The sequence below is a fragment of the Rissa tridactyla genome, chromosome 6, assembly GCF_028500815.1.
Source record: "Rissa tridactyla isolate bRisTri1 chromosome 6, bRisTri1.patW.cur.20221130, whole genome shotgun sequence".
Taxonomy (NCBI): domain Eukaryota; kingdom Metazoa; phylum Chordata; class Aves; order Charadriiformes; family Laridae; genus Rissa; species Rissa tridactyla.
In genome coordinates, this window is record NC_071471.1 from 51511023 (window position 1) to 51525002 (window position 13980).

Below are 13980 nucleotides of genomic sequence, written 5' to 3' on the forward strand. Positions count from 1 at the left end.
GACCCCTGAGAGTCAAAACTGTTGTGACATCACTGATGTCAAGTTTTGAAATCTATTTGCCCCTTTTTTTATAAAACTGAATTTTATAAATCTAGATTTTATGTCTGATCTAATTAACTGCTGCTCTCAAAGTAAACTGATCTGATAACTCTTCATGTTACTTTGGAGAGAAAAAGTTTTATAGTCTTTGTACAGAGTAAAATATGGAGCTTCCAGTAGACCTGCAATCTGGACTTACTCTTTGGAGCTAGTTAAGTACTGTTAGTGTTAATCACTTGAGAACCCCACTGAAGTCAACTTCATGTGGCTCTAAGTACATCTGTTTGCAGATGGAGCTGATGAAGAAAGATGTGCTTTAAAGTCTTTGGGGGAAAAAAAGACGTGCAACTTGTGCACTTGGCAAACAGAGAAGTTCAGTGGAGTTTGGATTCTTGTGCCTTTTCTGGAACCCCAGCCCATCAGGTTGGGCAATTACTTCCTGCCTTAAAGTGTAGTGTATGCTTATTCCTTGGTGGGATGGGACTTGAACCTACACTTAACAGGACAGATCTCCCTGGGTAGCCCACTGCAATCCTAAACCTGCAAAGAAGGGCCAACAATTTCCGTAAGTTCTCCATTTCTCTGATTGGCTGCAGTGGGCAATTTCAATTGTACAAGCAGCTGGCCTGGTTAAATCCAGTACAGCTGATGGAGATCAAAAGTTATGAACACCCGCTGACAGGTGTTGCTTAACTCAGATATAAAGCACAGTCTTTGCTGTCACTGGGCAAATATCTACATCACAAAAATTTTCATCGTAGCCATACTTATTGGATCCTTCATTTAGCCTCAAAAGAAAAAGCAAAAGCTGAATTCTTGGGAAGATGATATAATTATTTCCTCTAAAAAAGTCCCTTTTTGTCTGGCAGCATAGAGTGTGGCAGCCTGCAATGCTGTCCCCTTGCTGAGGGAAATCAGACTGGGAATGCCAATTCACTGCTATTGTCATTACATGACATTATTGCATTTGCTGCTATTGTTCACTTAAATGCTAATTTAAGGAAGGTGAAAACATTATTTCTTTCGGGCCCATCCATTTCTGGATTCCCCACTTCAACACGTCTTTCAAGCCCAAGAGCCACCTTCTTCAGCATCATAAAATTACGGTCAGTGAAACTTCCCTTGGATGCATGGAAATGGTTTATGTGATTCCTTTCCCCCCTGCTATTCCTGACTGTTGTAGGGATCGTTCATCTGACCATCTATCACCCTCAGCCATTTGGTCCTGGAGAAGAGTAGTAACACCTTTTGCCTTTCCAAATTCCTTGACTAGATAAGAAGACATTATCTCTTCTTAGGGATGGGAAAGAGTTGATGAAATCTGGAGGTCCTGTGGACTTCTACTTTTGCCGATTCCTCATCTTCAATAGAGGAGAGGCTTGCTTACAGAAAACACCTCCTTAATTTTGATGAGGCTGGATAGTAACAACCTTGTAGCAGCCACATGAATGATTATCATTTGATTTTCAGGGCATTGGGGCACCCAGAGGTGTGCCCCACAGGCTGCCTGACTGCTGGCGGTGGCAGCCGTGATGCTGTGCCGCAGAGCGCACGTCTGCAACTGCAGGATTTGCTGTTGCCAAAGCCAGTCCGGGGCTCCCAGCAGTTTGTTAAAGAGGTTTTCTTAAATCAGCTCAGTCAAGCCCTGACCAGGGCCACTGCTCACTGGTGGCAGAGGCTAAAGTAGGTTGGAGCAAGACAGGAAATTTTCACCAGTACAAACAAGGAAAAGGGGAAGGAAATGCTCCCCCTCTCAGCATAATGATCTAAGTACAACTGCATGTAATGGTCAGTTTTAATCATGATTTAAACCAGCAAGCTGGATCAACTCATTTTACATTTGCACTATGAGGTTGTTTTCTAAAAGGTTGACTTTTATGGGTGGTAACAAATATTTTGACAAATACAAAATTTACACTAAATGTGGTTATTTCAATTTTTGCTAAGTAGATGAACTGCATCTGTGCACATTTATTTAAGCAATTATGTTTAATATAATTTGTCTTTACATATTATTATATGAGAAAATAGTGAACGATGAGTCCATATTATTATTTTATTAGATTATTAACTTTTTACTTGTGATCTGTGTCAAGTTATATTTGGATGGAAATTAGAACTAAATTAAAACCAGTATTTGTAATTATTCATGCTAATTAAATAAAATGACCACAAGTTCCCTGACTTCCTAAATATACTAGAACAGAAAAAGCAAGCTTTTCTAAGCAGGTTTTGCATTAAAAATGTCTTATTAAATGAAGGAAAGGACATATATATGTAGGAAATTGAACTGATTTTAGAACCTGATTTTAGAACTAATACATCTCATCCTTTCACACCAAGCTTAATTCACTCACTGACAGAGGAAAACAAATGTTCCTGCTTTTTCAAATACTAGTTTGTTTCTCAGTTTTGAATGACCTGGTTATTGAACTGAACAAAATTCTCTTCAGTTCACTCACTAAGCTGAAACGAAGGAAATAATATCTTCTCACCTTGCAGGAGCCTAAAGTTCTCAAAAGATTTTTTTATCATTTCAGAAAAACTTTGGATCCAGGTGTCTAGCCAGTGATTTCTCCGTGCTTAGCATCACAACTTTCTTGAAAATTTTCATAAAATGCTGTTTAAGTACTACTTTTATATATCTTTCAGACGTAGCAAGTACTAGCTTTAATGTCAGTAATTATAAATTATTTTTTTACATTTTATGTAATTAAAATAATAAATATTTAATTACATTTTTTAATTTATTTTTTTTTTGCATACATTCATGTATGAATTTAAGCAATTAACTTAAACTGAAAAATAATCTGTCCCCATGCCGGAGACGGGAGGTCTGGAGTAGGAGAGATTGATGAGGTTTGTGCTATTTTGGTGCCTTTGTTTGACACATTGGGAGTTGTCACAGTTTCTCATCCTGGATGATGCTTATTACCTTGGAAATTATTTTTTTTTCCAGGGAGAAGGAAACATTTTCTATAAAGGACCTGGTAGCTGTTTTGGTGGGTGATGATGATTTTAAAAGTTACCTGTTCCTGTTAATAGGTGCTAACCATAACACAGAAACACTCAGAAACCTCCTCACAGCAAAAGGAGACACAGACTCCCATTTCAGTCAATGACAGAAGTTGCTGAAGTGCTTTTTTTGCCCCTTTTTTCTTGGGCTTGTCTTTTACCTTTACTTTTCTTTGTAGATCTCACTGATTGCAGTGGCCTGGCAAACAAGGTCTATTTAGTTAAAAGTGCCAGGTTCAATTAAGGGAGGTTTTTCTTTACCTTTGCTGTAATTTTATGATCCATCTAGTAGGTAAATCCTTGCCTTTAGTAGTCTGTTAATAAGCAAGTTTCAAGCCATACGTGAAAAGTCCATTGTGTTTTATTTCCCATAGTGCTGCCTCTCTGCTGGGTAACTTCTGGGCTAGATAATTGGGTTGGAAAGGATTCTGCTCCCAAACTATTCATCTAAGTCCCTAGAACTCAGAACCTGGTTTGCAGACACACCACTTCTTTCATGGATGCCTATACCAAAAGATGTGACTTTAGATGGCACTTAAAGAAGGATCTTAACCTTTGTTCTTGAAGGAGTTGAGCCTTATTTGAACAACCTTGTGCTTTTAAAGTACTCCTGTTGCTAGTGCCAAAATCTTGAGGTTCTCCTCTGCTCACCTCTCAGGTGTTAGCTACTAAAAATTAGTTAGTACCTTCCAAAATCAAAGACCTGTGGAAACTACTGAATAAAATAAAGCTCTTGAGATTTTCTGTGTTTACTTATCCCTCCACAGATTCGTACTCATTTGCCTGGGCTGTTTGCTTTCAATAGAAATAACTGAAGTAGAACATCTGTGAACAACAGAATTCTTGTCTTGGTGTTCAACTGCATGTACTCATCATATCTTGGTATGTTCAAGTTTGGATCTTTGCTTCTAGGAAATCTGATTGGGGTCCAAAGATACTGTCAGGGATGTATGCCAGTCTAGCTATGATGGGCATGCAACATCGAGGCAAGATGTAGCTGGCCCGTTGACCTGTGTCTGTGAAGGAAGAGGTGAGATGGTGTTCTCAGGCAGCTCTTAAGAGCTTTCTCTCTCTGACACTTCACAAGGAAGTTGAAAATTTCTACATTTTCTGTTCTATATGAAGGACAGCAGGAGCATCTTTCCTAGCCTAGTGCCCAGCCAGCCCCTAAGTGTCAGCTCGTTCATGGAACGTTCTTGAAGATACTTAATGGGGAGAAATAAGGTTGTCCTGTCTGCTCTATAGTAAGCAAATGTTTCTGTTTATTTGCTTTAGGAGAAGTGAGTGATAAACGGACCATCTAAGATGCATTAGATAGAATAATTGTCTGAAAGGAAGTGTTTGATACTGGCAGTACTAGGCAAGGCTGTGCTGTATGGAATTGTGGTGCTAAGCTGTGTTTTTGAATAGTTGCCCAGGACTTTCGGGAAGGCCTTCCTGCACATTGGGGAGGTGGCTGCCTGTTTTGCAGTATTTTTAGCTCTTCAATTCTAGGAAGCTCACAGACAGATAGAGAGACTTCAGCAACATCTGTACTTAACTATCGCACTACATTCCAAGATTTTAGGTAGTTACATATTGCTGAGGTTTTGATGGCTTTTGGAGGGATGTATTCTCAGAACCGTGTTTGCTGAGAGAGCTTGCTGAGGCAAGCTAGTCATGAGCCAAAGAGAGAAGGACTTTCTCTGAAGTCTTCAGAAAGGGCAAGAATCCAATGCCAGAAAGCTTTGGTTTGGAAAGAGCTAGTGATACTTTTTTCTGCCTGGGAAGCCTGAGCTGGGGAGACTTTCTTGTAGACTAAAGCTAAATGTTACATCCTGAAGTGACTGCACAAAGAATTTGTACCCTGCGTGGGTGGATTAGTTTCACGTTTGTTTCAGATATCACCTGGGTTCACAGACTGCCCTGGGACAAGAGCAAAGAGGCATTTCAAACATGACAAATCATATCAGCAAAACAGGCAGATAGCAATTCCGTACTTGCTATTACTCCAGTATCCCTCTTGGGAGAGGGATTTGGGTGACACCAAAGAAATCTGCATGCTCCCAGCCTCTTCCTTAATTTCCTGGCCAGGGTAGATCAGGAAGCAGCACTGAGTTCCTCACCTCTCTGGTCCTTCCAGAAAGCATTGCCCAGCCCCATAGCAAACATATAATGAATCATTCATCTTTAATAGATTATGCAAATTGAGGACATCAGATCAATGAAGATCAATAACTGCAACCATTTAATTGCCAGCAAAAACATTTTAAGAATGAGCATTATCTGAAGTCCTTTCTTGGGTAATGGCACCATTAATCCAAACATTGGATCCTGGCCTAAGTGTAGAGGAAAAATTCTCCGCCCCTCTTCCCCTGCTGCCTTTCAGGGTGTTCAGGGGTTTTTTTCCCTTCTCATTTCCAGTTTCTGAGTTTCCCCATCATTACCACCAGTGAACAGCTCCCAACGCTAATAGTTCTGCTTTTGTTACTCTGCACTGATTGAAATGTCGCATACAGATTGAGATGTTAGTGCTAAGTTGCCACCTGGGAATGTCAAGCTGGGTCTGAAATGAACTTTTCTCACTCTTGGATCCAGATGGATCAGATGGGGATGTTCTCGAGCTGAGCTGGGAGTGTTGCAGGGAACAGAATGGGGATGGCACAGAGTTGGGGGGATGTGAAGATTTTACGCCCCAGCCCACAGCCTCTTCTGTGAGGCCAAATCTATCTCCTGCTGTTCCCTTGTGACAGTCATGTCCAAAGCTTGTGCAGCGTACCCAATCTTCAGGAATTCTGCTCTCATATTAATGGGCTGGGATGCACCATCTTCACTTAGGCAGAAGGACTAAAAATAATGATTTTAATGGCCCCTTTGAATCTTAAACTCTGATTTTAGGCATCTCACCTTTACATCCTGCTATGGGGATCTGACTTCCATGAAGGAAGGACAGTGCTGCTCTCCTACTGGCTTTGCCCCCCAAAGACAGGAAAGTGTTTCCTGTAAGAGATGTAGATTTGCTAAATGGTAGATGGACACCAGCTGAGTTTTGCCTTGCCTATGCAAATACAATGAAAGGTGGAACAATTTTGCCATAGCTGAACCATTTTGTTATGTTTGGCTAAGAAACTGCATGGCTACAAGGACCCTGGATCAAGCCTGATAGCAGTAAAAGCCACAAAAAAAGTCTGGGTATGTCATGCTTTCTAGACACTCCCTAAATATGCAGTTCACCTCCCCATGGTTCTCCATAACATTTTGCAGACCTCACACTGGATCTCCTGATCTCCTCTGTAGTTAGGGTAACTGTTACTAATCTTGCCCAGTCCCCAAGTTCCTGGTAGTCAAAAGTTGCATGCAACAATATGCCTTTGCTCAGCATTTGCTGAACAGGCAATGACTGCCTGCCTCAACCATGAGCTGCTTTGACCTCAGGGGCTATTAGCTGGGCTTCTGCAAGAAAATGTTGAGGTACAAACTCCAGTGCTCTTGATTTTGTGCCATCAGAGGGCAGCTTTTTGGCCAAGAGGCAACAGCTCCTTCCCTTGCTAACAGGACTTACACCTCTTTGTCGTGAGTTATTACTCAACTTACACTGCAAGGCTTCTAGAGGGGCCACAGAAGTTGTAGGGCAAGGGGGGACATACTAAACAGGTATAAATCACTTGGGCCTCGCCAGCTGCTCTAGCTACCCAGGAGATGTGCTAATCTATGGTAGCTGTGAGAGCAGGGAGAGGTGGCAACTAAAGCCTGAGAAGGGCAGTGGCACCAGAATGTGTCCTTATGGCTCTAGACACACACAGGGCAGGCAGTCTAGCACTGGTATCAGGATGGTGTGCCCCGTGGCCCCAGGACAGCCCTGTGCCACTCAGGTCCTGCACGTGCCACCAGCAAAGAGGAAGGAGCAGCTGCTGCAGAAATTGCCTCCTACTTCTGTGCATCCTGATTTCTCTACTGTCTTGCACTTATTCTTATTTCCTACTCTCCCAGTCACAACTGAGTTTAATGGGCCCACACATGAGGGAAGGGGAAAGGCTGTGAACAAATTTCTTTTGCCAGCTGCCGTTAGAGACTCTTAAGGAAGAGGGAGTTTAGCAATCACAGTTCAGCAGACCTCAGTATTTAGTTTGCAAATGCCCCTTCCAAATGCCAGAGCTGAATAAAACTTAAATTATTATTTATCCCCAAGAAAACCAGTGCAGAACATGGGTAAGCCATGACCCTCTTGTTCTCAGACACAAAGGAAAAATCACAGTGCGCATTTGGACATACCTGTCCTCTACCAACACCCATCCCTAAGCCCCACCTGGGCACACAAGTTCCTGACTCATGCCTGGGTTTCTCTGTCTTTGAGTCACACCTGGGCACCTTTAGGTGTACCCAAAGCTGCCAGTACTCTGAATTTCAAGCCCTTATGTCCTCCACAGTCTTTCTGTCTCTTTCCATGAGGGATATCTTGCATTAGCAGAAAAAGCAGAAGCTAATGGTGATGAGGGAAATAAATAAAAAGCTTGGTTCTGCTGTTTGGTCAGGCAGCTTACCGGTCACCACAGGGTACGTCTGGGGTCCTGACACATTTGTCCCCAGGTCTGGGTTAGCAGAGGTGGATAGACTTGATTTGACTTCATCGAGACCAGGGGTCAGAGCTGGGAGGGAGTACTCATTACCCTGGGGAAGAGAGGAGAAAGACAGCTCGCTATTGATGCGCCGGCAGAAAGGGAAGGGTGTACAGATGGGGGGGAGGAAGAGGAGAGCTGCAAACTCCTGCACAGATGGAAGAGGAGGAGGAGGAGGAAACGGAGAAGATGAAGTGACAAGAGGGCTGCGGGGGGGTTCCTAGGATGAACTGTCCCACCTGCCTGTGGGCTGCTGTGAAGGGGAAGAGGGGCGAGGGATCTGGCCCATTTTCTGTGGTGTGACTGAGCCTTCGTTCAGTGCTGTGGGGATGGGGGTGGCTGCCTGTGCCAGCCCAGGAGTGAAGAACCAGGAAACCCACGTCCCCTCCTCTTGTCTGAGTGGAGGCGGGAGGTGTTGTTTGCCCTGGTGACAAGGACAGCTGGGGCAGAGGACTGCAATGACATGACTGGAACAGGCAGGCTGTAGGAAGCAGCCAGTGTTGGCCCACTGTAGCCAGGCTCTCTCCTGAGTCGTCTGCCTCCCCTCCGCTGCTACCTCTGTCCTAGCTCTTTAAAAACAAACAAAGAAGCCTCATCCCCTGCCTCTGTCACTCTGTGCATTGGGGTATGAAATTGGGGAGGGGGGAGCCACATGGCTAACAGAAGGGTGGGAGGGGGAGAGCCATTGAATCTGAAAGGGTGTCCTGTCCGAAAGGCTCTGGTAATTGCCTTTTTATTGTGGCAGCCTCCGGACCAGACGCGGGAGCTGGAGAAACCAAGAAGGCTACAAAACAGCAGGAAAAGTTGCTCTGATTAATATTACGTTAAATTAAAACTGATTTTCTGCTCTTTCTGCTCCGTTTTTTTCCATGCACTTCCCCAACCCCCTCCCCACGTCTCCCCCTCCTCCAGCGGGCTCCCCGCACGTTGCCCCCTCCCCGCCCCTGTCCCTGCTTGGCTAGGACTGCCTAGTCATTTCCAATTCCTTCTCGTATTGATCTTCCTGTAGAAATCAGTTTTGTAATTAGCTGCAAATTAGGCCTTCTACTGGGGGTGAGCCTGCCCCCTGATTTATCACCAGAGTAATTCGCTGTGATCGGAGAGAAATTAAAATGAACTCAATTAGGCTTCGGATTTGCTTTATGGGCCCTGCTCAGAGTTTCAGGGGGAAAAATGACTGTGCTGGTGCTTAATAGTCTAATGAAAGTAAATAAAGGTTATTCATTGTAATAAACCCAGGGACTCTGGGATGAAGGGAGTCCACAGCCAGCCTCTCCTTCTCTTCCTTTGTTGGTTTATGGCTTGGGGCGGTTTAAAAAGACTTTTGATTTTCATTTTATTAAGACAAACAGCTTTTGGGATAAAAGGCCGGGGGAGCGGGGGAGTAAGGGAAAGGGGGGCAGAGCTGCAGAGTGCGGAAAACTAGGTTGGAGATGGGAGTCAAGTCTCAGCTTTGGGCCATGAAGGAAAAAGCTCTGTTAAAGCCCGACGCTGTGGCTCGCTGGTTACCGGTGTGATGTGAAAGTGCAGGAGTCTCCATGCAGTGCTGTGTGCCGGTGAACATGCATGGCAGTGTTTGCGTGTTCATAGCAAGAACATGCCCGCATTCCTGCAGGTGTGTGTGCAGAGGGAAAGGCGGACGTGGGGATTTAGGGAGAGCGCAGCATGCATGTATACAGCAAGTTCATGAGAGGAGGTAGAGCTCATGTATACACGTGCATCAGCACAGTGATATATTTACAACTAGAAAGTGCTGTAAAATCTAAAGGTGATGTATGTGCAATAACAGGTCAGTGTGAGAACAAGGGGTGAAGAGGGGGAGAGTGATTTCAGTGAGGGAATCTCCCTGCCATCATCCTATGGGCGCCTGTGGGTCCCCATTACCAGGCTGGGCCCTCACCTGCTCAGATTTGATGTGCTCTGATGTTTGAAAGACGTCAGGGTAAGAAGGACGCTCAAAAACTCGATCTAAAGCTTCCAGCTGCTGCTGGGTGAAAGTGTCGCCACGAAGGTGCTTCCGCAAACTGTCCACGCTGCTCTGGGAATCTCCATTGGGAACTGAGCCCTCGGATACATCTGCAGGGCACAGACAGAGAAAACAGGGAGTTAGCACCACCCTGGCTCAGATCAGCAAGGGATGCGGGACAAGGACAGAATGGGAAAGACCAGGGCCCTCTGCGTCCACCCAGGGAGCTGTGCCACTCCTGCAGGAAGGGGACACTGCGGGGACCCAAGGGAAGCCCCCTCCTGACTGCTGGAGTGGCCACGCTGCTCCCACAGGCTCCACTGGGACTCTCCTGCCCAAGGTGAGCGAGGCTGTGGAGAATGGTGCTCGGCTCAGAGATGAGTTTCGGTTCTGCTGATTTTCAGTGTTAAAAATCGCCAAATCTCCATTGCTGAGCATAAAATGGGAGCAAAGCACAGCGATTAGCATCGCTAGAAGGCTACTGGAGAGGCAGCTCACAGAGAAACCAGAGTGCTGAGGGTGGACCTGTACTGGGGAGGGCTGAGGAAGCCTGGAATGGAGAAAGGTCTCTCTTGCAGCTTGGAAGGGAGTCAGTCTCTGTTGTAGCTCCCCAGTCCCAATAGAAGTTATATCTCTATTATAATTTCCTTCTCATCTCAACTTGTCCTGTCATACCCCAGATGAGTCTTTCATCCCTCTCAGATAACAGGAATGATCCTGTTTCTGACTCCATGTTTCACCAGAGACAAGTCTCTCTCCCTGTGGAGTGTCTGTTGGTTTCTGTTATGATCTCTGTCCCACTCTCCTACACGTAGCTTGTGATTTATCACTACCCGTATCTCTGTTATAAAACTCCCTCCAAAATGCGATGAATCTTTGTCTGTGTCGGTCCCCCTTCCTACCCAAAATGAATTATTATATTACAAAACCTATCCCTGCTCAGCAGGAATCGGCCTTCCTGGTATTGCTTTGTTCTGACTAGGAAAAAAGCCTTTTTCTGGTAGAAGCATCACCAGAAGTGCATCTCTACCTGCAACAGCCCTCTGACAGAGTCCAATCTACTGCAGTGCCTCCTGCCACATTCCAGGTGTCTCTATCTCTGTTGCGCCATCCAATGTCTCTTACAGCCCACTCATCCTCTCCAAGGTGAGTCCATTATAAATGCTCTGCCCCATCCTAAGTGAATCTTTCCCTGTGATAAACCATCTTATCACCCACCTGTTGTTTTTTTTTTTCCCCTGTTATCCCCCAACTCAAATGAGGTGCATTTATCTCGGTTATAACCCCTTTTTATCTGAAGTGAGTGAGTCTCCTGCTATTAGCATCTGTCACATCCAAGGTGAGTCTGTCTGTTATAACCTCCTGTCCCAGCTGAAGTGAATCTTCCTTTGTCATAATCCCTCATCTCATCTGAGGCAAGTCTGCTCATTATAATCTTCTCCAACTGTGCTGAGTATCTTTCTGCTGTCACCTCTCAGCCTAACTTTGGTGAGACTGGCTATAATCCCCTGTCTCATCTGTGCTGATATACCTCCATACCCTTCATGCCGAATCTCTACCTACTGTGCTTCATCAGACACAAGTCTGACTGTCTGATCACCCTGTCTAACCTAAAGTCAGGTTCTCCCTCTTACACTGCGATTACCTTCCTGCTTTTTCACTATTATTCCTCATACCTCAGCCTTTCTCAGTAGCTTCCAGGCTGGGAATCTCAGAAATGTGCTGCCTCTCAAGAAAGTGGCTGGGGGATCTGTATAGACCTTTTCCCTCCTCCATGTGATTGCAAGAGTGCTTATGGGCAGATGATGTTCCCAGGAGCCAGGAGTGGCATTCACTGTGCAACTCTGCGACATGCCACTCCGCCACTTCATCTTTTAGCTCATAGATGGTGCCAAGATGGGTATTTTCCTGGCACAGTTAATGCCCAACTGGTGGCCCAGAGTTATAACTGAGCCTGCTGCCTTCTGACTATGAGATATATCCGTTTATAGGTGATTATATGATATGATATAATCAATAGTACATTATATACAGTAACGTAGTACAGTACCACTCGCAAGACCATAGAAAATATTACATATTGATTTGTCCCAGCCAGCAGCCTTCCCTCGAGCAGCCCCTTCTCTCTTTCTTTTCCACCCCTAGCCAGAGCAAGGCTGTTTAGTGGCACTGATCCATGGCATTTTCTCCTTTCCTTGTGCTTTTTCACTCAAGGGAAAATTCTCGAGTTCCTGAAAGCTGGAGTTCAGGGCAGATTTGACTAAGAGAAAACAAAGCAAAGACGAGGCTTGATGGACTGCACGCTGTGTGTGACAGTGCAGTCTTCATGTTTTAGGTGGACTGGGCTGTCACCTCAGGGGGTAGCTTTCAGGAGGAATAGGGGAGCTTGAGGCTCATGCTCCCAATTCCAGTAGGCACTTCTCTCTGGTCCTCCCCACAGAAAGCTGGCATAAAACTCCTGGGCCCAGGCTCAGCAAAACAAATGTGTGTTTCTGTATCAGCACTTGTCTCAACCTGTCTGTAGCCTGTAAAGCTGTTTGCCTTTGAGGATTTTTCCACATGTGTCAGTCCGTGTGCATGACTGTGCACACCATGACGCTAATACACATGGGTATTTTTGCAGTAGATCATTAATCTGGTATTCTTTAGATTCTGCATCACCGTAAATGCCTGCGCAGCTGTTTGTCTGTGGTGGCTGGTTTAGGATATATTTGATTTTCAAGGATGGCAGCCCTACACTCTGCATGGTGTTTGGTGTGAGTGGACAGGGGTTCATGTATACAGTACAACTTCCATTGATGGTCATTAAACTGGATTTTACCCTTAGTGAGGTGCCCTGGGTGGTTACACAAATTAGTGCACACATGCACATATATTTACAATTCCTGCCTGCCTGCAAAGCCCTGTGCACGTGTGTCCCCCATATGTGCACAGACCATGCCTTTGTGTGAAGAAGCTGAAACCACAGCTTTCCCAAGTCGCTGTAGGAGTCTCTTTTCCTTCATTTATTCAGGGGCCCTTCAGATCTTGACAAATCTGTCACTCTAAATTTGCGAGAGATTATGGTGCTCTCTCCCTAGCACGGAGAGAGGTGATATATGATATCTGCTGCCCCTATTGATTGCCTGATCTGGTGGCAGAGGGCTGGCGAAATGAACTTGAAATGAACATCATGCCTCAACTCATTGTGCGTATAATACACTACTTAATCCCACATTTTTCAGCCGCTATGGAATTCAATTGATCAATCATGTCCCTCTGATAGTACTGTTTTAGGGGTTATTGCTGCTCTGCTCACTGACCTTTTTATTTATTTATTTATTTGTGTCAGCGCGCGTGTGTGTGTGTGTGCACGTTAAGTGCGTATGTGTATTTAGGAAACTCAGAACCAGCTGATAAGAAAGGACCTGTATAGTCAGTGGGAAATGAAAGAAAAGCATGAAGGGAGGAGAAAGGGAAGGTACGGAGTTAGATAAGAAATTGGAATGATCAAAGCAAGCAAATAGATAGGGAGAGGTGGAAAAGTTGTATGGAGAAAGGCGATGCTTTAGTTTAGGTGGGAGTTCTGAATGGGGGGTGTGAGTGTGTGTGTGTGTGCGCACTCTGACAGGGCCTAGGCTTTAAAATCTACAAAAGAAAAGAAACTTTTGACAGAGGCCTGTAGGCTACCTGGAGATGGACCTTGTCTAAACAGCTTGCAGTAGTATTGGACTTAAAGCAGTAACACAAGCTGTGCCTATGGATTTTACTTGTGAAGTGGAGCAATTTTCACTGAGATGATCTTGAAAGACAGATTTATATGTCTTGTGTTGCTAACACTGATACATTCACAGTTATGGATCATTATATTTTCTTCAAAACCAATGGATTGGAAATTCTCTGTGTTTGTTTCCTGGTGTCAAAACCTGTGGAGGATGCATTTTCATTTTGTCCCTGAAACTGCAAGGGACAGACACATATCTGGTTTTAGGTCAAAGTTGCAATTCTCATCTAAGCATATGGCTCTGTGAGCTGGCCTATCAGGAGAAGCCTCAAATATTGTAATACGCAAGTAAGGGAGCTGACAACTGCATGGGTATGAGCAAAGGTGGCAGTAAGGAGCAGAGAGGACTTTGGGGAAGAGATAGGGTCCATCAAAGGGTTGTGGGTGAAAGTGAAGGGAGAGCTCATGGGGAAAATTTGGCTTGGGAACGACTAGCAGATCCCATGAGGAATGGCACTGTCGTGGGCAACAGTCACTTCAACTGATGGAGAACAGTGCTAGGAGTAAAAGCTTAAGGGACGGGGATTTGCCAAGAAAGCAGCACTTGGAGGGGGTGCTGTGGTGAAGCAAGGCTTCAGCTGCAGGATGAGTCTGGGGATGCC

At 44.9% G+C, this 13980-nt stretch overlaps 1 protein-coding gene across 10 annotated transcripts in view; it reads right to left on the reverse strand.

The window, feature by feature from the left end:
• PAX2 (paired box 2) overlaps positions 1 to 13980 on the reverse strand; it is a 96899-nt gene that overhangs the window by 16478 nt on the left and 66441 nt on the right. For all 10 annotated transcript variants that reach the window (XM_054205822.1, XM_054205825.1, XM_054205820.1 and 7 more), the window contains 2 exons: positions 9550 to 9725; positions 7575 to 7701 (listed from right to left, as the gene is read on the reverse strand). In XM_054205822.1, coding sequence (XP_054061797.1) covers positions 7575 to 7701; positions 9550 to 9725 — 303 coding nt within the window. The remainder of the gene's footprint in view (positions 1 to 7574; positions 7702 to 9549; positions 9726 to 13980) is intronic.